Source organism: Triticum urartu, chromosome 2, assembly GCF_003073215.2.
Source record: "Triticum urartu cultivar G1812 chromosome 2, Tu2.1, whole genome shotgun sequence".
Classification (NCBI taxonomy): Eukaryota; Viridiplantae; Streptophyta; class Magnoliopsida; order Poales; family Poaceae; genus Triticum; species Triticum urartu.
The window spans coordinates 503,922,603-503,947,561 of record NC_053023.1 but is presented as its reverse complement, the minus strand read 5'-3'; the positions used below and the strand labels follow the sequence as shown (position 1 = coordinate 503,947,561).

The window sequence follows — 24,959 nt, the reverse complement described above, 5'->3', positions numbered from 1 at the left end:
TATAGCTGACCAGCTCTCGCCGCATCATGACAGTTAGTTTTCGGCTTTCTCTAATGAGGTGTTTGTCTGGATGAACCAGAAAATCGCAGTAGTTCTCCCATTACTACCTTAGCCGAACAGACGGAACATAAGGTAGCAACCACAGGAGCCGGGCAACCCAACTATTGACCAAAGACATGATTCGGAGCCGATGCATATAATGCTATATTCGGGACGCCGAATTGCACTGTGAAAGTGTTCAGACTTTGTTTAGTATTGAAAAAAATGTACGTGGCTCAATAGAGCCCCTGGCGATTTGAGTCATCCGAGGTGTACTTGACAATCGGGAAAAAACAGGGAAAACAGATTAAGAGATAAGCCAATGCCATATAGGTTGCGCTAGAAACTGTTTCCCTTGTAGTCTGATTGATACGTCCAAACGTATTGGTACAAAAAGTTCAGTAAGCAACAAGGCTATTTTACATGCCGAGCACAGGGGAAAGCTGCGAGCGGGTCTTGCAAACGGACGAGGTGGTCTTTAAAGACCCTTTTAGATACTTTGTTGTGCCTCTACGCTGCTTGTCTACTTGGTGTTTTGTCCTCCGAGAGGATCATCAATCGGTTTTGTCATGATAGGCATCGAAAAGAGGCTTAGGCGCAGTTGAAAATGTGCCGTGGGTTGTAAGGAACCTCAAAAGGATAAAAGGAAAAAAGGGGAAAATATGCGTGTCCGGATATGGTCTAGCCGTATTGTAGACTTTATCATTGTTGTGCCTCCGTCTTTGCCCATGGTATCTTTAGTGAGTAGTTATGTACGTGTGGTACGTGGACCACAATTTGGTTGGGGCTGAGACAAAGGCCGAATTGCTAATCGAGCTCTTGACGAGCTGGACTATCGTAGTGTGGGGTAGTTCGGACTCATTTGACAGTGTCCGGGACTTGACCTCCGATGTACTACTCGGCTTGATAAGGCCGCCCTGTACTTTCGATGCCAGGGCCGCGGTGTGCTCCTCAGTACGGAGGGAGAGTTCCATGTTTCCATTGACCGCTATAACACCGCGTGGTTCGGGCATCTTGAGCTTGAGATAAGCATAGTGTGGGACCGCGTTGAAGCAAGCGAACACGGTTCGTCCGAGCAATGCATGGTAGCCACAGTGGAACGGGACGATGTCGAAGATCAAGTCTTCGCTTCAGAAGTTGTCCAGCAAACCGAAGACGACTTCCAATGTGATTGAGCCCATGCAGCGGGCCTTTACACCAGGTATTACTCCTTTAAAGGTAGTTTTGGTGGGCTTGATCCTTGACAGATCAATACCCATCTTGCGGACTGTGTCCTGATAGAGCAGGTTAAGGCTGCTGCCGCCGTCCATGAGGACTCATGTGAGGTGGAATCCATCGATGATTGGGTTGAGGACCAGTGTGGCCGCGCCTCTGTGATGGATACTGGTCGGCTGGTCTCCAAGATCAAAGGTGATCGGACAGGCTGACCATGGGTTGAATTTAGGGGCGACTGGCTCTATCGCGTAGACGTCCCTTAGAGCACACTTGCGCTCCCTCTTGGGGACATGAGTGACGTATATCATATTCACTGTTTTGACTTCGGGGGGGAATTTCTTCTATCCCCTGTGTTCGGTTGATGAGGCTCCTCGTTGTCGTCCTCATTGGGCGACCCTTTCTCCTTTTGTTCGGTGTTTAACTTACCGGCCTGTTTAAAGACCCAACAACTTCGGTTGGTAAGATTGGCAGGCCTATCGGAGGTGCCGTGAATCTGGTAGGGTCGGTCGAGTATTCGGTCCAAGCTGGATGAGCCTTCTCTATTTCTTTTGAATGGCTTCTTCCACTGACCGGACTTGGAGCCGCTGAATCCGGCGTTGACCGCTGTGTCGTTGGTATTGTCAGTATTGTTGCGACGATTGTATTTGTTGTGTCGGGGCCTGCTGTTGTTATTCTTAGCTTCGGAAGTGCCAGGCTCGCTTGTATTATTACTGATACGGGCTAGCCAGCTGTCTTCGCCCGCGCAAAAGCGGGTCATGAGTGCCATGAGGGCTGCCATGGATTTCGGCTTCTCTTGGCCGAGGTGTCGGGCGAGCCATTCGTCACGAATGCTATGTTTAAAGGCTGCTAGGGCTTCGCGTCTGGGCAATCGACAATCTGGTTCTTTTTAGTGAGGAACGTAGTCCAGAATTTTCGGGGGGACTCTCCGAGTTGCTAGATAATATGACTTAGGTCATCGGCATCCAGAGCCCGGATGTAGGTGCCTTGGAAGTTGTCTCTAAAGGCGTCCTCCAGGTCTTCCCAGCTTCTGATAGAGTTTTCTGGGAGGCTATTTAACCAGTGCCGAGCTGGACCCTTAAGTTTTAGGGGAAGGTATTTGATGGCGTGTAGATCGTCCCTGCGAGCCATGTGAATGTGGAGAAGAAAATCTTCAATCCATACTGCGGGGTCTGTTGTGCCGTCGTATGATTCAATCTTCACGGGTTTAAACCCTTCTGGGAACTGGTTCTCCATTACCTCATCGGTGAAGCATAGGGGGTGTGCGACGCCTCTATATCGGGCCATGTCACGATGCCATTCGGATGAAGCCTGTATGCGGTTTTCGGACTGGGCGTGGTTGTGCTTGTTGCGCCAGGATTGATAACCGTCCTCTCGCGCCGGGGCACGCCCCCACGATCCATAGATTGATCTGGTCTGACCTGCTCTATTTTCCAGGTCCTTTCGTAGGTCATATGTGTATCCTTGAGCTATTGTCTCTCTACTTTTATGGCGAGGTGGTGCGGGCTGGTGTTCGGCTTGAGTTGCCATTCTGTCCTAGCCACGTGGTGGTCGGTCAGGTCCTCTTGCCACATTACGCGCGGGTGGTATGGGCTCCAGCGCCTCATCGTCGAATTGGGGTAGCATTTTACGGTTCGGGTAACTCTTTGTTGAGCGCTCGAGGCCGTATTGTTCGGCTACCAGGACATTAGTCCATCTGTCGTTGAGCAGTTCTTGGTCAGCTTGGAGCTTCTGCTGCTTCTTTTTTAGGCTTCTTGCCGTGCCTATTAGCCGGCGCTGAAAGCGCTCTTGTTCAAGGGGTTCTTTTGGCACGATAAAATCTTCGTTGCCAAGGCTCACGTCATCCTCGGGGAGTGGTAGATAGTTGCTATCCTCCGAGTCTTCGTTCCCTGCTTGCTCGTCAGGGTCGACCTGCCCGTCCTCCCGATCATCCTGTTCGAATGTTGGTTCGATGGGGTCTTCTTGGTCTTCGGCATTCTCCGGAGTATCATCGTCTCTGGTGCCGGTATTGCTGTCCTTTCCATGACGCGATTTAGAGCAGCGCCACTGACGTCGACACTTTGGTGGTATCTCAGGAGGTTCGTCCTCAACACGATCCTTCTCATCATCGTCGTCGCCTTCTTTAGGTGTGCCCACCATGTACACGTCGTATGAGGAGGTGGTCGTCTAGCGTCCGGTGAATGGCATTTTTTGGCTTGCTCCTCTCCGGCATCGTAATCCATACCGTCGATATCTTCGGAGTTGCAGTCGACCATGTCAGTTAGATCCTCGAAAGTGGCTATAAAGTGAGTGGTGGGAGGGTAGTAAAATTCCCTATTTTCAGCCCCCAGTCCGGGATGGGCGCAATTCGGAAGCGGTTCCTCTCTGATGGCGAGGGATCGCATTAGGTCCAGAGCCTCGTTTAAGAGCGAGGCTTGGAAGGGGACCAAAGTTCCCCGGCCGAGCTCGCAGGACACAGACTGTGAGGGTTCGAAGAAGAGTCCGGCTTTGTGGTGGCTGCCGGTGGCGCTATCCTCTCCGGTTCTCTAGCATTGAGATCTATAGCCGCAAATAGTCCGACGGGCTCTAGACTCCCGTCTTTGGACCTGGTGATGCGCTCCGGACCTAAGGCCGGAGCGGTGGTTAGAGCCGCGAACCCTTGGAAGATCAAGTCTCCTCGGATGTCGGCGACATAGTTCAGATTTCCGAAACTGATCCGGTGACCAGGGGCGTAGCTGTCGATCTGCTCCAGGTGACCAACCGAGTTTGCCCGCAATGCGAAGCTGCCGAATATGAAGATCTGGCCGGGGAAAAAATATCCTTCTCGGCAGCATTGTTGTAGATGATCGATGAAGCCATCGAGCCTTTCGATGACGGCACAATGGAACTCTCAATGAAAGCACCAATGTCGGTGTCAAAACCTGCAGATCTCGGGTAGGGGGTCCTGAACTATGCGTCTAAGGATCAAATGTAACAGGAGACAGGGACACAATGTTTACCTAGGTTCGGGCCCTCTTGATGGAGATAATACCCTACGTCCTTCTTGATTGACTTTGATGAGTATAGGGGTTACAAGAGTTGATCTACCACCAGATCGTAATGGCTAAACCCTAGATGTCTAGCATGTATGATTATGATTGCCTCAATGGACTAAACCCTCCGATTTATATAGATACCAGAGGGGGCTAGGGTTATACAAAGTCGGTTTACAGAGAAATGAATCTTAATATCCAGACGCCAAGCTTGCCATCTGCGCAAAGGAGAGTCCCACCCAAACACGAGAGAAAGTCTTCTATCTTGTATCTTCACAGCACATTAGTCCGGCCCATGTTACATAGCCCGGACGCCCGAGGACCCCCTAATCCAGGACTCCCTCAGCGACGCTGCAGGGACGGACCCGAGCACAGACGCCGTGCCTGTCCTTAATCATGAGGCGGTCATGGGCGGGCTTGCAAGGGCGCGCAACGTTCATGGTATCGAAGTACTGGACAAACAGGTGATAATCATAAGGTAATCCATGCAAGAGGGCAAGCTAGTTCAGAAAGATGCAAGAATGATACATGCCACTAGGACGGACCCGAGCGGCCTGGGGATGATCCAGCCCGTGAGGCGCTCCCAACAGAGTAAGCTAAAGATGCAAAAGGATACACGTCATAGGGACAGGCCCATGCGACCTGGGGATGATGCAGCCCGAGGGGCGCCCCCAGCTGAACGAACCGGAAAGAGTCGCCTGGTACTGTTGCTGAAGAGGTGTTGAAGCAGCTGGAGATGTGTGCTGGGGAGGTCGCTCCTCACGAGCCGTCAGGGCCCTGAGCCACGGGAGGCTCTGGGGCTTGGGTGGTTCTTGAAGAACCGTTGCCATCTCCACCAGGACTGCATGGTGTCTGGCCTCCTGAGACAGTAGAATGCTCCGCAGGTGGCGCTGGAAGGTGACAGCCATGTTTGGCAGGCCGAAAGGCATGCGAATGTAGCTGTGAGGGGGACCCTCACACCGTTGATACGCCTCCAACGTATCTATAATTTTTGATTGTTCCATGCTATTATATTATCCATCTTGGATGTTTTATATGCATTTATATGCTATGTTATATGATTTTTGGGACTAACCTATTAACCTAGAGCCCAGTGCCAGTTTCTATTTTTCCCTTGTTTTTGAGTTTTACAGAAAAGGAATATCAAACGGAGTCCAATTGACGTGCCAATTTTTGATGATTTTTTATGGACCAAAGAAGCCCCGGAGTAAAAGAGTTGGGCCAGAAGAGTCCCGGGCCGTCCACGAGGGTGGGGGCGCCCCCTACCCCCCCCCTCCCGGGCGCGCCGCCCTATCTCGTGGATGACTCGGGGACCCCCTTTACTTGTTCCCAATGCCAAAAATTCCTATAAATACATAAACCTCCAGAAAATAACCTAGATCGGGAGTTCCGCCGCCGCAAGCCTCCGTAGCCACCGAAAACCAATCTAGACCCGTTCCGGCACCCTGCCAGAGGGGGGAATCCCTCTCCGGTGGCCATCTTAATCATCCCGGTGCTATCCATGATGAGGAGGGAGTAGTTCATCCTCGGGGCTGAGGGTATGTACCAATAGCTATGTGTTTGATCTCTCTCTCTCTCTCTCTCATGTTCTTGATTCGCACGATCTTGATGTATCGCGAGCTTTGCTATTATAGTTGGATCTTATGATGTTTCTCCCCCTCTACTCTCTTGTAATGGATTGAGTTTTCCCTTTGAAGTTATCTTATCATATTGAGTCTTTAAGGATTTGAGAACACTTGATGTATGTCTGGCATGTGCTTATCTGTGGTGACAATGGGATATTGACGTGATCCAATTGATGTATGTTTTGGTGATCAACTTGCGAGTTCCGAGACCTCATGAACTTATGCATAGGGGTTGGCACACATTTTCTTCTTGACTCTCTGGTTGAATAGATGAATCTGAGATTGTGTGATGCATATCGTGTAATCATACCCACGGATACTTGTGGTGACATTGGAGTATCTAGGTGACATTAGGGTTTTAGTTGATTTGTGTCTTAAGGTGTTATTCTATTATGAACTCTAGGATAGATCGAATGGAAAGAATAGCTTCGTGTTATTTTACTATGTACTCTTGAATAGATCGATCAGAAAGAATAACTTTGAGGTGGTTTCGTACCCAACAATAATCTCTTCGTTTGTTCTCCGCTATTAGTGACTTTGGAGTGACTCTTTGTTGCATGCTGAGGGATTGTTATATGACCCAATTATGTTATTATTGTTGAGAGAACTTGCACTAGTGAAAGTATGAACCCTACGCCTTGTTTCAACGCATTGCAATACCGTTTTTGCTCACTTTTATCATTAGTTACCTTGCTGTATTTATATTTTCATATTACAAACACCTATATCTACCATCCATATTGCACTTGTATCACCATCTCTTCGCCGAACTAGTGCACCTATACAATTTACCATTGTCTTGGGTGTGTTGGGGACATAAGAGACTCTTTGCTATTTGGTTGCAGGGTTGTTTGAGAGATAACATCTTCATCCTACGCCTCCCACGGATTGATAAACCTTAGGTCATCCACTTGAGGGAAATTTGCTACTGTCCTACAAACCTTTGCACTTGGAGGCCCATCAACATCTACAAGAAGAAGGTTGTGTAGTAGACATCAACCTCTTTTCTGGTGTCGTTGCCAGGGAGGTTAGCGCTTGAAGGTATATCTTTAGATCTTGTAATCGAATCTTTTAGTTTCTTGTTTTATCACTAGTTTAGTCTATAAAAGAAAACTACAAAAAATGGAATTAAGGTTGCCTTATTTGCTTCATCTTTTTAATGCCTTTTGTGAAAATAAGGATTCCGATAATTGTGCCAAAGTGTTAGAAGAAGAATGTATTAAAATGTTTGGCACTAAATCTTTGGATGATGAGCATGATAGGAATGTTGTTAGTATGAATTATTTGAATATCCATGATGCTAATGATATGCAAAGCCACAAGCTTGGCGAAGCTATATTTGATGAAGATGATATTTTTTGTCCCCCATGTTTTGATGAGAAAATTTATTATGATGAAAGCATGTCTCATATTTATGATGATTATATTGATGAAAGTGGATTTGGAGAGGTCATGACTTTATTTAGTGATGAATCAACTATTTCGGAAGAGACTCCAATTGATTATGTGAACAAAGTTGCTATCTATGATGATTATTGTGATGACATGTATACTATGAAGAATAATGATAACCATGAAACTTGTCATATTGATTTTAATTTTCAATTGGATTATGCCTCACATGATAGTTATTTTGTTGAGTTTGCTCCCACTTATATTCACGAGAAGAAATTTGCTTATGTGGAGAGTAATAAAAATTCCATGCTTGTGGCTCATGAAAACAATGCTTTATGTGATAGTTATATTGTTGAATTCATTCATAATGCTACTGAAAGTTATTATGAGGGAGGAATATATGCTTGTAGGAATTGCAATAATATCAAGTGTCCTCTCTATGTGCTTAAAGTTTTAAAGTTATGCTTGTTTTGCCTTCCTATGCTAGTTGATTATTGTTCCCATAAGTTGTTTGCTCACAAAATTTCTATGCATAGGAAGTGGGTTAGACTTAAATGTGCTAGTCATATTCTTCATGATGCTCTCTTTATGTTTCAATTCTTATCTTTTATCTGAGCATGATTGAAATCATGATGCCTAGCTAGGGGCGTTAAATGATAGCGCTTGTTGGGAGGCAACCCAATTTTATTTTTGTTCCGTGCTTTTTGTTCCTGTTTAGTAATAAATAAATCATCTATACTCTGTTATGATTGTGTTTTTTATGTTTTAGTTAGTGTTTGTGCCAAGTAAAGCCTTTAGGATCTTCTTGGGTGATTATTGTTTGATCTTGGCGATAAAAACAGAAAGTATGCACTCAGGGGAAATATTTCAATTTTTACCAGAGAGCGATAAAATACGAATTCCAACTTCACTAGATCAATATACAAATTTTCCTGGTCGTCCTAATTTTTCAGAATTTTTGGAGTTACAGAAGTATTCGAATTCTCTAGATTACTACACACTATTTTGTTTTTGATAGATTCGGTTTTCATTGTGTTGTTTGCTTATTTTGATGAATCTATGAGTAGTATCAGAGGGTATGAACCATAGAGAAGTTGGAATACAGTAGATATTACACCAATATGAATTTAGAATGATTTCACATCAGTACCTAAGTGGTGATTTATTTTCTTATACTAACGGACCTTACGAGTTTTCTGTTAAATGTTGTGTTGTGAAGTTTTCAAGTTTTGGGTAAAGATTCGATGGACTATGGAATAAGGAGTGGCAAGATACTAAGCTTGGGGATTCCCAAGGCACCCCAAGGTAATATTCAAGGACAACCAAGAGCCTAAGCTTGGGGATGCCCCGGATGGCATCCCCTCTTTGGTCTTCGTTCATCGGTAACTTTACTTGAGGCTATATTTTTATTCACCACATGATATGTGTTTTGCTTGGAGCGTCATTTTATTTTATTTTGTTTTGCTTGCTGTTTGAATAAAATACCAAGATCTGAAATTCTTAACTGTTAGAGAGTCTTCACATAGTTGCATAATTATTCGACTACTCATTGATCTTCACTTATATCTTTTGGAGTAGTTTGTCGTCTGCTCTAGTACTTCACTTATATCTTTTTAGAGCATGGCGGTAGTTTTATTTTGAAGAAATTGTTGAACTCGCATGTTTCACTTATATTATTTTGAGAGTCTTAAACTGCATGGTAATTTTCTTTGGTTATGAAACTAGTCCTAATATGATGGGCATCCAAGTTGGGTATAATAAAAACTTTCATATAGAGTGCATTGAATACTATGAGAAGTTTGATACTTGATAATTGTTTTGAGATATAAAGATGGTGATATTAGAGTCGTGCTAGTTGAGTAATTGTGAAATTGAGAAATACTTGTGTTGAGGTTTGCAAGTCATGTAGCATGCACGTATGGTAACCGTTGTGTGACAAATTTGAAGCATGAGGTGTTCTTTGATTGCCTTCCTTACGAGTGGTGGTCGGGGATGAGCGATGGTCTTTTCCTACCAATCTATCCCCCTAGGAGCATGCGCATAGTGCTTGGTTTTGATGACTTGTTGATTTTTGCAATAAGTATGTGAGTTCCTTATGACTAATGTTGAGTCCATGGATTATATGCACCCTTCACGCTTCCATCATTGCTAGCCTCTTCGGTACCGTGCATTGCCCTTTCTCACCTTGAGAGTCGGTGCAAACTTTGCTAGTGCATCCAAACCCCGTGATATGATACGTTCTATCACACATAAGACTCCTTATATCTTCCTCAAAACAGCCACCATACCTACCTATTATGGCATTTCCATAGTCATTCCGAGATATATTGCCATGCAACTTTCCACCGTTCCGTTTATTATGACACACTCCATCATTGTCATATTGCTTTGCATGATCATGAAGTTGACATCGTATTTGTGGCAAAGCCACCTTCATAATTCTTTGACACATGTCACTCTTGATTCATTGCACATCCTGGTACACCACTGGAGGCATTCACATAGAGTCATATTTTGTTCTAAGTATCGAGTTGTAATTCTTGAGTTGTAAGTAAATAAAAGTGTGATGATCTTCATTATTAGAGCATTGTCCCATGTGACAAAAGGATGATGGAGACTATCATTCCCCCACTAGTCGGGATGAGATTCCGAACGAAAAATAATAATATAAAAGAGGCCAAAGAAACCCAAAAGGAGGCCATAAAAAAGAGAAAAAGTCCCAAATAAAAAAATGTGAGAAAAAGAGAGAAGGGGAAATGTTACTATCCTTTCTCCAAACTTGTGCTTCAAAGTAGCACCATGATCTTCATGATAGAGAGTCTCTTATTTTGTCACTTTCATATACTAGTGGGAATTTTTCATTATAGAACTTGGCTTGTATATTCCAATGATGGGCTTCCTCAAAATGCCCAAGGTCTTCGTGAGCAAGCAAGTTGGATGCACACCCACTTAGTTATTTTAGTTGAGCTTTCATATATTTATAGCTCTAGTGCATCTGTTGCATGGCAATCCCTACTCCTTGCATTGCCATCAATTGATGGGCATCTCCATAGCCCATTGATTAGTCGCGTCAATGTGAGACTTTTTCCTTTTTGTCTTCTCACACAACCTCCATCATCATATTCTATTCCACCCATAGTGCTATGCCCATGGCTCGCACTCATATATTTCGTGAAATTTGAAAGAGTTTGAAAAGGCCAAGTATGAAACAATTGCTTGGCTTGTCATCGGGGTTGTGCTTGATGGGAGCATTTTGTGTGACGAAAATGAAGCATGCCCAAACTATATGATTTTGTAGGGATGAGCTTTCTTTGGCTATGTTATTTTGGGAGGACATAATTGCTTTGTTAGTATGTTGGAAGTATTATTGTTTTTATGTCAATATTAAACTTTTGTCTTAAATCTTTTGGATCTGAACATTCATGCCACAATAAAGGAATTTACATTGAAAAATATGTTAGGTAGCATTCCATATCAAAAAATCTGTTTTTATCATTTACCTACTCAAGGTCGAGCAAGAATTAAGCTTGGGGATACTTGATACGTCTCCAACGTATCTATAATTTTTTATTGTTCCATGCTATTATATTATCCATCTTGGATGTTTTATATGCTATGTTATATGATTTTTGGGACTAACCTAATAACCTAGAGCCCAGTGCCAATTTATGTTTTCCCCTTGTTTTTGAGTTCTACAGAAAAGGAATACCAAACGGAGTCCAATTGACGTACCAATTTTTGATGATTTTTTATGGACCAAAAGAAGCCCCTGGAGTAAAAGAGTTGGGCCAGAAGAGTCTCGGGACGTCCACGAGGCTGGGGGCGTGCCCTACCCCCCCCCCCCCCCCCCCCCCCCCCCCCCCCGGGCGCGCCGCCCTATCTCGTGGACGACTTGGGTCCCCCTGACTTGTTCCTGACGCCAAAAATTCCTATAAATACAGAAACCTCCAGAAAATAACCTAGATCGGGAGTTCCGCCGCCGCAAGCCTCCGTAGCCACCAAAAACCAATCTAGACCCGTTCCGGCACCCTGCCGGAGGGGGGAATCCCTCTCTAGTGGCCATCTTCATCATCCCAGCGCTCTCCATGACAAGGAGGGAGTAGTTCACCCTCGAGGCTGAGGGTATGCACCAGTAGCTATGTGTTTGATCTCTCTCTCTCTCGTGTTGTTGATTCGCACGATCTTGATGTATCGCGAGCTTTGCTATTATAGTTGGATCTAATGATGTTTCTCCCCCTCTACTCTCTTGTAATGGATTGAGTTTTCCCTTTGAAGTTATCTTATCGGATCGAGTCTTTAAGAATTTGAGAACACTTGATGTATGTCTTGCATGTGCTTATCTATGGTGACAATGGGATATTCACGTGATCCACTCGATGTATGTTTTGGTGAACAACTTGTGAGTTCCGTGACCTCGTGAACTTATCCATAGGGGTTGGCACACGTTTTCGTCTTGACTCTCCGGTAGTAACTTTGGGGCTCTCTTTGAAGTTCTTTGTGCTGGTTGAATAGACGAATCTGAGATTGTGTGATGCATATCATATAATCGTACCCACTGATACTTGAGGTGACATTGGAGTATCTAGGTGACATTAGGGTTTTCGTTGATTTGTGTCTTAAGGTGTTATTCTAGTATGGATTCTAGGATAGATAGAATGAAAAGAATAGCTTCATGTTATTTTACTACTGACTGTTGAATAGATCAATCAGAAAGAATAACTTTGAGGTGGTTTAGTACCCTACAATAATATCTCCGTTTGTTCTCCGCTATTAATGACTTTGGAGTGACTCTTTGTTGCATGTTGAGGGATTGTTATATGATCCAATTATGTTATTATTGTTGAGAGAACTTGCACTAGTGGAAGTATGAACCCTAGGCCATGTTTCAACGCATTGCAATACCGTTTTCGCTCACTTTTATCATTAGTTACCTTGCTGTTTTTATATTTTCAGATTACAACAACCTATATCTACCATCCATATTGCACTTGTATCACCATCTCTTCGCCGAACTAGTGGACCTATACAATTTACCATTGTATTGGGTGTGTTGGGGACACAAGAGACTCTTTGCTATTTGGTTGTAGGGTTGTTTGGGAGAGACCATCTTCATCCTACGCCTCCCACATATTGATAAACCTTAGGTCATCCACTTGAGGGAAATTTGCTACTGTCCTACAAACCTCTGCACTTGGAGGCCCAACAACATCTACAAGAAGAAGGTTGTGTAGTAGACATCAACCGTCCAACACTCGAAGGCCAGAAGCGCCCCTGAGATGCGGCCCTGTTGAGCCCTGGAATGGCGACGCAGACGCGCAGCCCGCTATCCTCGCCAGGATGGGGAGCTGCACCACGTGGTGGGCGGCGGTCGCCGCGCATGGCTCTTGCTTCTTGAAGCTCCTGAGTCGCCTTAGTGATGAACTCCTGAGCACTAGGCGCTCCGCGCCTTATGCCCTCTTGAGGGAAACGTGCGGCGAAGCACACCTCCACGTGGTGCCCGAGTGCCTCCCTCGTGATGTTGGCTTGGTCTGAGGCCCTCCAGAAGAGAGCCCTCGAGCCCGGCCCAAGGAGGGCGCCGGGCACGCCTTCCTATGCGAGGGAAGGAGGCGCCCTAGCTGCGGGCGCAGATCCTCAGGTGGTGCCACTGGAAACGCCACTTTCCCGAGGCCCTTGGTGGAGTAGCTGCTTCCTCTTCTTGGCGTTGGCCTCAGGAGGGTGCAGGGTGCCTTCATTGTTGGGGTTTTCGGCCACTGCAGCTTCGTAAGCGCGCTCGAGGGAGCACACCGCATCTCTTTCCTCATAGGCGACTGATACGTCTCCATCGTATCTACTTTTCCAAACACTTTTGACCTTGTTTTGGACTCTAACTTGCATGATTTTAATGGAACTAACCCGGACTGACGCTGTTTTCAGCAGAATTACCATGGTGTTATTATTGTGCAGAAATAAAAGTTCTCGGAATGACCTGTAACTTCATGAAGAATATTTTTGGAATATATAAAAATACTAGCGAAAGAATCAACACTAGGGGGGGCACACCCTATCCACGAGGGTGGGGGGCGCACCCACCCCCCTGGGGTGCGCTCCCTGTCTCGTGGGACCCCTGAGACTCCACCGACCTCAACTCCAACTTTATATATTCACGTTCGGGGAGAAAAAAATCAGGGAGAAGGATTCATCACGTTTTACGATACGGAGCCGCCGCCAAGCCCTAATCTCTCTCGGGAGGGCTGATTTGGAGTTCGTTCGGGGCTCCGGAGAGGGGAATCCATCGCCATCGTCATCATCAACCTTCCTTCATCACCAATTTCATGATGCTCACCGGCGTGCGTGAGTAAGTCCATCGCAGGCTTGATGGACGGTGATGGGTTGGATGAGATTTATCATGTAATTGAGTTAGTTTTGTTAGGGTTTGATCCCTAGTATCCATTATGTTATGAGATTGATGTTGCTATGATTTTGCTATGCTTAGTGCTTGTCACTAGGGGCCAAGTGCCGTGATTTCAGATCTGAACCTATTATGTTTCCATGAATATATGTGAGTTCTTGATCCTATTTTGCATGTCAATAGTCACCTACTATGTGTTATGATCCATTAACCCCGAAGTGACAATAATCGGGACAATTACCGGTGATGACTATAGTTTGAGGAGTTCATGTATTCACGAAGTGCTAATGCTTTGTTCCAGTACTCTATTAAAAGGAGGCCTTAATATCCCTTAGTTTCCAATCGGTCCCCGCTGCCACGGGAGGGTAGGACAAAAGATGTCATGCAAGTTCTTTTCCATAAGCACGTATGACTATATTCGAAATACATGCCTACATTACATTGATGAACTGGAGCTAGTTTTGTGTCACCCTATGTTATAACTGTTACATGAAGAATCGCATCCGACATAATTATCCATCACCGATCCATTGCCTACGAGCTTTTCAGATATTGATCTTTGCTTAGTTACTTTTTGTTGCCACTGTTACAATCACTACAAAAACAATACTGTTATTTTTGCCACCGTTACTCTTACTTCCATATTACTTTGCTACTAAATACTTTGCTGCAGATATTAAGTCTTTCAGGTGCGGTTGAATTGACAACTCAACTGTTAATACTTGAGAATATTCTTTGGCTCCCCTTGTGTCGAATCAAGAAATTTGGGTTGAATACTCTACCCTCGAAAATTGTTGCGATCCCCTATACTTGTGGGTTATCAAGACTATTTTCTGGCACCGTTGCCGGGGAAGCATAGCTCTATTCTTTGAGTCACTTGGGATTTATATCTGTTGATCGCTATGAAGAACTTGAAAGATGAAAGGACCAAGATATTTCCCTGAACTACGAGGGGAGGTAAGGAACTGCCATCTAGCTCTACACTTGATTCACCTTTGTTTTGAGTAAACTTGTGACACCTACTCCTGCTATTTATTCTGATATGTCGCATGTTATTGATGATGCCACTTCTGCTTGGCATGATGCTTATGATGAAACTACTTCTATGCTTGATAATACTGTGCCATTAGGTGAATTTCTGGATGAACAACTTGCTAAGGTTAGAGAGAATGAAATTATTGAAACTGATAATATTGATGAAAGTGATGATGAAGATTCTCCCCCTAGATATGAATTGCCTGTTGTGCCTAAGGGTTATGTTATGGATGAAGAAACTGCTAGAGACTTTTTAGCTTGCAATGATAGATATGATCTTAAGAAACTGTTAGCTAAGCTGAAAGAAAAGTCTTTGAATGCTAGAATGAAACATGACCCAGCTTTTGCTACTTCACCTATCTATATTTTCGATAAGGATTATGATTTCTCTATCGACCCTGAGTTAATTACTTTGGTTGAATATGATCCTTTTTATGGCTATGAATCTGAAACTGTTGTGGCACATCTTACTAAATTAAATGATATAGCCACCCTATTCACTAATGATGAGAAAACTTGCTGTTACTTTATCCTTAAGTTGTTTTCGTTCTCATTAAAGGGTGATGCTAAAACATGATTTAATTCTCTTGATCCTGGTTGTGTGTGTAGTCCCCAGGATATGATTTATTACTTCTCTGCTAAATATTTCCCCGCCCATAAGAAACAAGCTGCCTTAAGGGAAATGTAAATTTTTTTTGCAAATTGAAGAAGAGAGTCTCCCACAAGCTTGGGGGAGGCTTCTCCGATTACTTAATGCTTTGCCTGATCATCCTCTCAAGAAAAATGAAATACTTGATATCTCTTATAATGGACTAACTGATGCTTCGAGAGACCACCTGGCTAGTTGTGCTGGTTGTGTTTTCAGGGAAAGAACTGTTGATCAAGCTGAATTGCTATTGAATAATATGTTGAGTAATGAAAATGATTGAACACTTCCTGAACCAACTCCTAAGCCAACTCCGAACAAAAGGGGTTTTCTATTTCTCAGTCCTGAAGATATGCAAGAGGCAAAGAAATCTATGAAAGAAAAGGGTATTAAAGCTGAAGATGTTAAGAATTTACTACCTATTGAAGAAATACATGGTTTTGATAACCCGACACAGGTAGTAAAGGTAAATTATCTCTATAGATATGATAAAGGTGATATTCCTCGTAATAAGTCTGCTAGCCAATGCTTGGATGAGTTTGATAATTTTACTGTTAAACAAGAAAACTGCAATGCTTATGTTGGTAGACAATTGAAACTTAATGCTTATATGATTGAACACTTGAGTGATTATATGTCTAGAGTTAAAGGTGAACTTAAACTTATTAGTAAACATGCTTGTATGGTTACCACTCAAGTAGAACACGTACTTAAAGCTCAGAACGATTTGCTCGATGAATTAGATAATAAGAAAAATGATAATGCTGTTAGAGTTGTGACTAGAGGGGGTAAAATGACTCAGGAACCTTTGTATCCCGAGGGCCACCCTAAGAGAATTGAGCAAGATTCTCAGAGAACTAATGTTGATGCACCTAGTTCTTCTAAGAAGAAGAAGAAAAAGGCAAAATGATAGGACTTTGCATGCTTCTAGTGAACCTGTTGTTGACACACCCGAGAATCCCAATGATATTTCTATTTCTAATGCTGAAACACAATATGGTAATGAACATGAACCTAGTGATAATATTAATGATGATGTTCATATTGATGCTCAACCTAGCAATGACAATGATGTAGAGATTGAACCTGCTATTGATCTTGATAACCCACAATCAAAGAATCAACACTATGATAAGAGAGACTTTGTTGCTAGGAAGCACGGTAAAGAAAGAGAACCATGGGTTCGGAAACCCATGCCTTTTCCTCCTAAACCATCCAAGAAAAGGGATGATCAGGATTTTGAGCGCTTTGCTGAAATGATTAGACCTATCTTTTGCGTATGCGTTTGACTGGTATGCTTAAAATGAATCCTTATGCTAAGTACATGAAAGATATTGTTACAAATAAAACGAAGATACCAAAAGCTGAAATTTCCACCATGCTTGCTAATTATACTTTTAAAGGTGGAATACGAAAGAAACTAGGGGATCCTGGAGTACCAACTATACCATGCTCCATTAAGAGAAACTATGTTAAAACTGCTTCATGTGATCTTGGAGCCGGTGTTAGTGTTATGCCTCTCTCTTTATATCGTAGACTTGATTTGAATAAGTTGACACCTACTGAAATATCTTTGCAAATGGCTGATAAATAAACTGCTATACCTGTCGGTATTTGTGAGGATGTACCTGTTGTGGTTGCAAACGTTACTATTTTAAGAGACTTTGTTATTCTTGATATTCCCGAGGGCGATAGTATGTCTATTATTCTTGGTAGACCCTTTTTGAATACTGCAGGGGTTGTTGTTGATTGTAACAAAGGCAATGTCACTTTTCATGTTAATGGTAATGATCATACTGTACACTTTCCGAGGAAACAACCTCAAGTCCACAGTATTAATTCTATTGGAAAAACTTCAACAATTATTATTGGAGGTTTTGAATTTCCTCTTCGTAATGTCAAGAAAAAATTTGATATTCTTATTGTTGGGGACATGCATATCCCCGTTGAGGTAACTTAGTGTTATTTGAAAATTCTCCAGTTTCATGTTATTCGGAAAGAGTTTGTTAACAAGACTTGATCAACCTTGTTAGTGGATTCCTTTTGATGAGCATGAGATGGATGAAGTTAGAAAGCACAACTCTCTATACCCTCTTTTTACTTTCTGTTATTTAGATTAAATAAAGCAAAACTATTATTTTCTATCTATTTTCTGAATTATCCTTGCAATAAAAAATACCCCGAAAATAAAAGTTCTCCAAATGTCCTGAAAATTTTATATGTTTTTTTCTAGAATATTTAAGAATATTTGGCACTGAGAACACACCTGGGGGACCCACCACCTGGCCATGAGGGTCCAGGGCGCGGCCCTTGCCTCGTGGACCCCACGTGGGCCCCCTCCACTTATACTTGCACCCACACACTTCGTCTTCCTCCAGAAAAAAAATCCTCCACCATCTCAAACCCGAGTTCTAGCTCATCTTGCTACCATTTTCGATCTCCTTGCTCAAAGCTCCATTCACAAAACTTCTTTGGGGGATTGTTCTTCGGTATGTGACTCCTCCAATGGTCCAATTAGCTTTTGTTCTAGGGCTTTATTTATTGCATTTTTTTCTGCTTAGGTGACCCTGTTCATGAGCTTGCATGTCAAATTTATGTGGTCAAAAGTAGTTTTAATGCATGATATAGTCTCTAGACACTTGTGGAAGTAGTTGCTATTAATCTTGTTGAGTTTGGTTCACTTTTATTTTGAGTCACTAAAAATTTCAGAAATTTTTCAGAGAAAATGATGAAGAGAGAATTGAGGGGCTCTTCGAGCCGAAGCTCGAAGGATAAGCAAAGTGAAGAGAATAAGAAGCCCAAATATAATCTCCCTCACAATGCGGAGGTTCGGCCGTGCGAATGGCCTTGTGATGAGTTCTTGAGAGCAGTCGGGATTTATGATGACTTCTATTATTTGGCTGAGAATGCAGGCCTCATCGACTTCCTCCGCGACCAGCGGGAATAGTATCTCCTTCTCACCAATATTTTCGTGCAAATTTTTTACTTTCATGCTAAGAAATCACCACCTTTAGTGGAATTTCACTTATATGATGAGGTTAAGGAGATTTCACTATATGAGTTTTGTCGGATCTGTAAGATACCCTTTGCGGGCGGCATAAAGGAAGCACATCGTAATGATGTGGAGGGGTTTATTGATACGATTGATGTAGGGGAAACGGGGAAAGTTTCCGATGCAAGAATTACTAGCATACATTTTCCTGTTTTACGTTACTTTGCAATATTTGCTAGTAGATGCTTAATTGGTCGCGGGAACAGTGGAAATCTCAGTGCCCCTGATATTGTTATTTTGCGCCATGCTTTGTTTCGTGAATCAACTTTCAGTCTCGGCGCTATTGTTGCTAAACGGTTAAATCTAAACCGTACAAAGGGCCCCATCTTTGGAGGCATCTTTGCTTCACGCCTTGCTGCACACTTTAGGATACCTATTAGGCATTATGAGAAAGAGGAAAAGTTGTTGCCCCCTTTTTTCTAGATTATAAGAGTATGGTAGCACATTATTTTATTGTTAAGGATAAGAAGAAGGTGCTTAAGAATAGATTGATTTTTGATAAAAACTACTATGAGATTATTACCTTTCCTGCGCCCTCTTTGTTTAACATATTTTCAGGCATGTACCTCGTTTCGCCGGAGGCCATTCGTGCATACTGGAGCCGGACACCAGCTCCAGAGCCTAAGCCGGAGCCACCCCTTGATCCTTATCGACAGTTTGTTTATTAGTGGGATCCGGGGGAGATCGCCAACCAGTGGCACCCAGAGGACACTCCTCCGTACACCGGAGAGGGAAGCTTTGAGCCATGGACATAGACCAACTTAGGCCAAAAGCCTAAGCTTGGGGGAGTACGTATTTCTCACCGACATTACATTCGTGTTCACACACTCATGCCAGTTGGCGATGCTCATACTTTTTCATTGTAATATCCATGCTAGTTTATTTTCTTTTCCAGCATTCTTCTTGTGTGTTCGAAAAACCTTAAGAAAAACCAAAAAAATAGTTGTAGCTTTTAGCTAGTTTACTTTCCATGCTTGTAGTAGTAGTAATTAAAAGAAAACCCAAAAATATTTCTTGTTCTTCTTTTCCTTGTTGGGAGCTTTCCCGTGTAAATAGTTTTGTTTATTTTCTTTTCTTTGTGGGTTGAGAGGAGAAGACCATGATGAAAATGTTGAGTGGCTCTCATATGCATTATTGTTGATCTAACCAAGAGCCCATATTACCTTGTCTTCTCCTATGTATTGAATGCTTGCAGATTCCAGCTTAGTCCAATGCACGTGCACTATTATTATTATCCACACCGTTCGGTTGTGCAAGTGAAAGACAATAATGACGATATATATATATAGGGCTGGACTATTCTGTTACTAGTAACATAATATTATTTTGTTACCATCGGTCCCTATATACGCACGCGCGAAGAATTCAGCCCACACACCATGCACCACACCCCGAGCCCCGATCCACCGCCGCCCCCCTGCTTCCATCCGCCGCCGCCCCATGCTTCCCGCACTGGCCCCCCCACCCCCGCTGGCCCTCTTCCCCAGCGCGCCACCAGGCCCTCCCCCACCGCCATCTTCCACGCGCCGCCGTCGCTAGCCCCCTGCCCAGCGCGCCGGGGGCCCTTCGCGTCCCATCTCCAGTGACGAGCCGCCCCCGCTGGACCCCGAGTGCGGCCGCCCCTCCAAGTATGCCGAGTTCGTCAGTCCGTCAGTTCGCCGGTGGGCACCGCAAGTCAGGACCCCATCTTCCACCCCGCCTCCCACCTCCCGGCCGCCGCGCGCCTCCCTTCCCCGGCCGCGGCGCGCCTCCCACCTCCCGGCCGCCGCGTGCCTCCCTTCCTCGGTCGCCGCGCGCCTCCCTTCCCCTGCCGCCGCGCACTGTCGACGGCGGTGCGCCTAATTTCATCGCTCTATGGCTCGGTGCTCACCTCAACGGCGCCGCGGACGCAGTGGCGCTACTGCATCGCCTCCTTCCCGTGCTTACAGGTTGGCCTCCTCCTTAGCCCCTTCTGCCCCGAGGAGGACAACATCCAGCACAGACCGTTCACCGCCACTACCCCGGGCAGTTCACCACTGTCACCCTCGGCCATTCACCCCTGCTCCCGACTTCCCTTCCATTCCTCAGGTACGTGCACCGCACCCAGTCCGCCCAATTCGGTCGTCTGCTATGCCGCTTAGGATTTATTTCTTGTCTATTGTCGAAATTCCGCTAGCGGTCTGGCTGGCGAGAGGCTGCTTGCTTTCAAGGCTTGTCTTGATGTTGCTGCTTGCTGAATTTCGAGGGCGATTAGTGATCTCGGCAGGGGGAGAATTGGTGTTTTATTTAGCCTAGTGCAGTTTAAGGAGGAGTGCGTATGTAGGAGGTCTTTAGTTCTTTGTCTTATATCACCATTCACGTGGGTGAAGCATAATATAGTCTGTATCATGAAAGGTTAATTTTGCTGCCCCTGGTCGGATTTTGGGGCCTGCAACAGTTTACATCTAGACATTTCTCCATTTTTGCATTTTATTTTTGCACCATCTCCGTTTGCCTGTATATATACCTAGATGTGCTAATTATCAGTTTGACTATATCATTTCAACTAGTTAAAATTGTCTCAGTTCATCTAGTTAAATTGTCTTAGTTCCAATATATTTACTGTGCTAAGAAAAGTCAAAATATTAGTTAATCATGCTTCCATTTCCTCCAAACAAAAAATGATCTCTGAAGATTATGTCTTTCCCCTTGCATAACAACACATGGAATTACTTCTACAAACCCGGCTAGTGTGAGCGACAAAATGGAAATCACACTACATAAGAAAAAGAATTATGCGCCGTGTATCAACCCCCAAGAAACTCACATTTGTTAAAGATGGACTTCTGTCACATAAACAACAATATCAGGCATTCAGGATGTTGTCCATCGTCATTGAATGATTAAATCACACACACGCATATGCTAGTAGGTAGCGCTCTTAAAAAGTGAGTTTATTCCTACATATATGTACTAGTGACACTACTCTTGCATAAAATTTCTCCTTTTGCAAAAAGTAGTTTTTGCAAAAAGAAGCAAAAGTCATGTTTACCTGGTCTGCAAAAATGATGCTTGCTAGGTGTTTGTTCTAATGCATATGTGAACATAACACTTTTATTTCTTGTTTTCTTTATACTGAGAAGAAACCTTGTGAAGGTTTAGGGAAACAGAAGGGCTCACCAACAAAAACCACTAAAAAAGTTCAGAATAATATTGGGGAGGATCAAGTGCAAGAATACAAAAAGTTTAGAGTTGAGAAAGCGGAAAAGTTCATAGGCCTCTCCTGTTCACAAACGCATGCCGCTGGCCGCTAGAGATGTGTTGCCGCCATTGCCCATCCAAAATCACAGTGCCTATCGAGTTTCTTTGTCAAAAGCTTGCATCGATGGCTAACTCCGTACTATTATTTTACCTACTATTATGCTAATGTTGTACTGGTGCTCTTGCTTATTAAGGCATGCATCAATAGTCAATCTTGAACTGGATGTGCTATTCGTTCGGTGACTGGAGCGTTTCTTTAATGGATGTGTTCTTTGGCTGAGGACGTCAACGTTATGTTGTTTTCATACTTTCAACAAAAAATATCTATAAGTTCAAAATGTATAACCCTATAAGTTCATTGAAAAACAGAAACAAAAAAATAGTACATGAGCAAGTAGCCGCCCTGCACTGGACGTCAACGTTATGTTGTTTTCATACTTTCAGCTCACATTGTAGCTTTTTCCAGTTCAATGGATTCCAAAAAGGAAAAAAATGTGGATGGGTGATGAATCAACTTCCTGTACTGTTGTGCCATGAGCATTGGACGACCCCGACCACTGGAACCACTGCTTCCCGACCTCCTTCTTGCATCGCCATCTCCTGGTGGGGCTCTACCGCCGGAGCACTCTGGCCGTTCACAACCACCACTCCAGGCCGTTCAACGCCACCACCCCAGGCCGTTCATTGCCAGCAGCACCCTGGATCCCACCCCCACCCTGGGAGTTTCAGTTATCGAGTAAGTTTCAGTCCAACTTGAGCTTTCAGTCCATGTGTCTCTTGCTGTTGTGGCCGGTCTCCAGGTACATAGTGATGTTCCTATTCATGCATGTAGTGCTTCTCCGTTAAATCACTTATTTCATATTGTTTGTTCCAACCACGTTGGATGCCTAGTACTAGTAGCTTGCACTAGCCTATACATGAGCATCTCAAGCCGTTGTTAATAGATGTGAGTAGTACTGATTGTTTTGATTGAGTTGGCGTCTCAGATTACACTGGAGCATGTGTTTTCACAGAGAGTTTAGGTTCCAGATTGCCAAAAGTTCGAAGATAGTGAGATGGATGGGAAACTACCAGACAGAGATGATATTGGACAAATCAAAATTAGTAAAAGAAAGAAACCGCTAGAAGTTCAACTAGGGTAACTTAAAAAGTTCATGAAAAATAAATATAGAAGTTCAGAGAAGAGGGTCGGAAAAGATTTGGGAAAATACACAAACCAAAAAACATGGGAAAACTTCAGTTCAAAAAAAACTTGCCTTAGTTAAGAGTTTATTTGGAGTGGTTAGCAATTCAGTAACTAGAAAAAGGACACATCAGTTCAATTATACTTGCCAGAAGTAGTTAAGAGTTTATTTGCTGTGGTTAAAAAATCAAGCTAATTTTCTGTAGTTCTCAGGTTAGAAAAAGGTCTCATTTCACTTTGCTAAAGTCCATCCAGAATCTTGGAATCCTATGTGGTCTCTGGCAAGGTATGCACAGAATGATATCTACCTCGATGAGTGTAATGTGTTTTCTCACTTCCAGGCCTGGGGATGTTTTTTCATTTGACATACTTCAAGTATTTTGCGGGTAAGTAAACCAATCATGTTTTTGTAGTTCGGAGGGAAATCATAATAAGTTCTAAGGAAATAAATATAGAAGTTCATATTTCGAAACAAATGAAGTATTTGGAAAGTAAAATGAATTATTTTAAAGTACATAACCTTTTATGTTTCGTTACGAATTTGTAATGTTACTGTACATGAACTTGTGCATGCTAATTGGTGGCTATTGTGTGTGCAGGGTACGTCCAACGACAACGAGCAGGCGGCAAGTGTATTGATGAGCAGCGGGACGGTGGCATGGAGCAGTTGAGTAGGTGTGCGTAGTTCAAGTTCACTAGTATTTGTAAATGCTGGTAGTAGTACTAGTATTTACAAATTTGTAACCTAAGCACTAATCTTGCATCTCGTTACTTCTATGGAAGCACTGACCTCGTAATATTATTGGACCAACCACTAACTTGAGAATTAGACATGGTGCTCAGTGTATTCTCTCAATCTTGGTTGTTCTTGCAGTGCTTATAAGCTTGACATCTTTGATGAATCCAACCCAAACTGAAGCATGTCGGTGAGCCGAGGGCTGGGCCAACCGCTGTCGTTTGTCTACCTCCTACCCCGGTGAGCCCATGCTCTTCTGCTCTTGACGCTTGAGCCGCCTGCAATTCTTTTCTCTGTTCGAAAATTCCCAAATCATCAGTACTTTGTATCTGGATACACCATGTTATTTCTGCAAATTTCCATTATGCTTGTATGTCCAAAATGTGTGCATTTACTACTTTTGTTTTGTTGTAGTGGAGAGAAGTTACCCTGTTGCGGGCTGACCTGGAGGTGGCTCCGACACAATTGCAGGACCACCACGCAAGCTTCCTCAAGGAGCTCATGCCCAACGATACTAAAAGAAAAAACTGCTCCAGTTTTGAACTACTTATTCAGTCATGCTATTACCGAGTGAAAAATGGAGTGAAAGAGTATTGCAATTGATCTCTCTTAGACCCTGTCAATCCTCTATCTATCCTTTCTTTGCTTGTTTTTTGGTCTGTAATTCAAGAACTTTGACCTTCATAATTCGGTTTTTGGTTAATTTGTTATGCCCAGTACAAACCATAAAATCTGAAGAGGCTTCTAATAGCAAGAAAATGTGCAGTCGGTGTGGTGTATATGTCATTCATGTATGAAAATTTGCGGTCGGTGTTGTGTATATGTTATTCATGTACATGTATTATTTATGTGAAAAAAATTCTATATATGATGAGACGATTGCTACTTCAAAGAAGGTATAGTACATGACAGCTTGATGTGCATGCAAGAATAAGAAAATGGTTTGAATCAAAAATATTGATCAGCACGAATTAAAAACAACGATCAGTTTGGAAAATAAAAGATGGTTAGGTTTTGGTATTCTGTGACATTGACGTCCAAGAAAACATCCAAGTTCTGCAACTGATCCGTCCAGATAGGACAAGGAGGTCAGTCCAGCAGGCGCATCTCAAGTGTCATGTCAGTGCGCCGCCCACCAGTCACCATGCCTCTCCGCCGCATGTCGTGTCGTGTTGCCTTGCCATCAACCACCGTTGTGGCTCAGCCCTGTAGTGCTTCCACGGTCACCACACTCAGCTTTGTTCTATCGTTCTCCTCGCCTTGCTCTCCTCAATATTGGCATTACAAAAACACCGCAAGTTCACAATTACTCTTAAAAACAGCACGATGAGTCTCACCGTATTTCAAAATTCCTCTTAAAAGATGGGAGCAAGTACAAAATCATAAAGACATTCGTCCAAAGTATTCTTTTTTCGGAA

The 24,959-nt window shown here is 43.5% G+C and overlaps 1 protein-coding gene across 1 annotated transcript; it reads left to right on the top strand.

The window, feature by feature from the left end:
* The first annotated feature begins 12,581 nt into the window (after positions 1-12,581).
* Positions 12,582-23,906, top strand: LOC125537140. The gene is made up of 4 exons (XM_048700437.1): positions 12,582-12,639; positions 20,015-20,470; positions 23,405-23,480; positions 23,680-23,906. Exons 1-4 carry the CDS (start codon positions 12,582-12,584, stop codon positions 23,720-23,722), a joined length of 633 nt encoding a protein of 210 aa, XP_048556394.1. The 3' UTR covers positions 23,723-23,906.
* Positions 23,907-24,959: the final 1,053 nt, after the last annotated feature.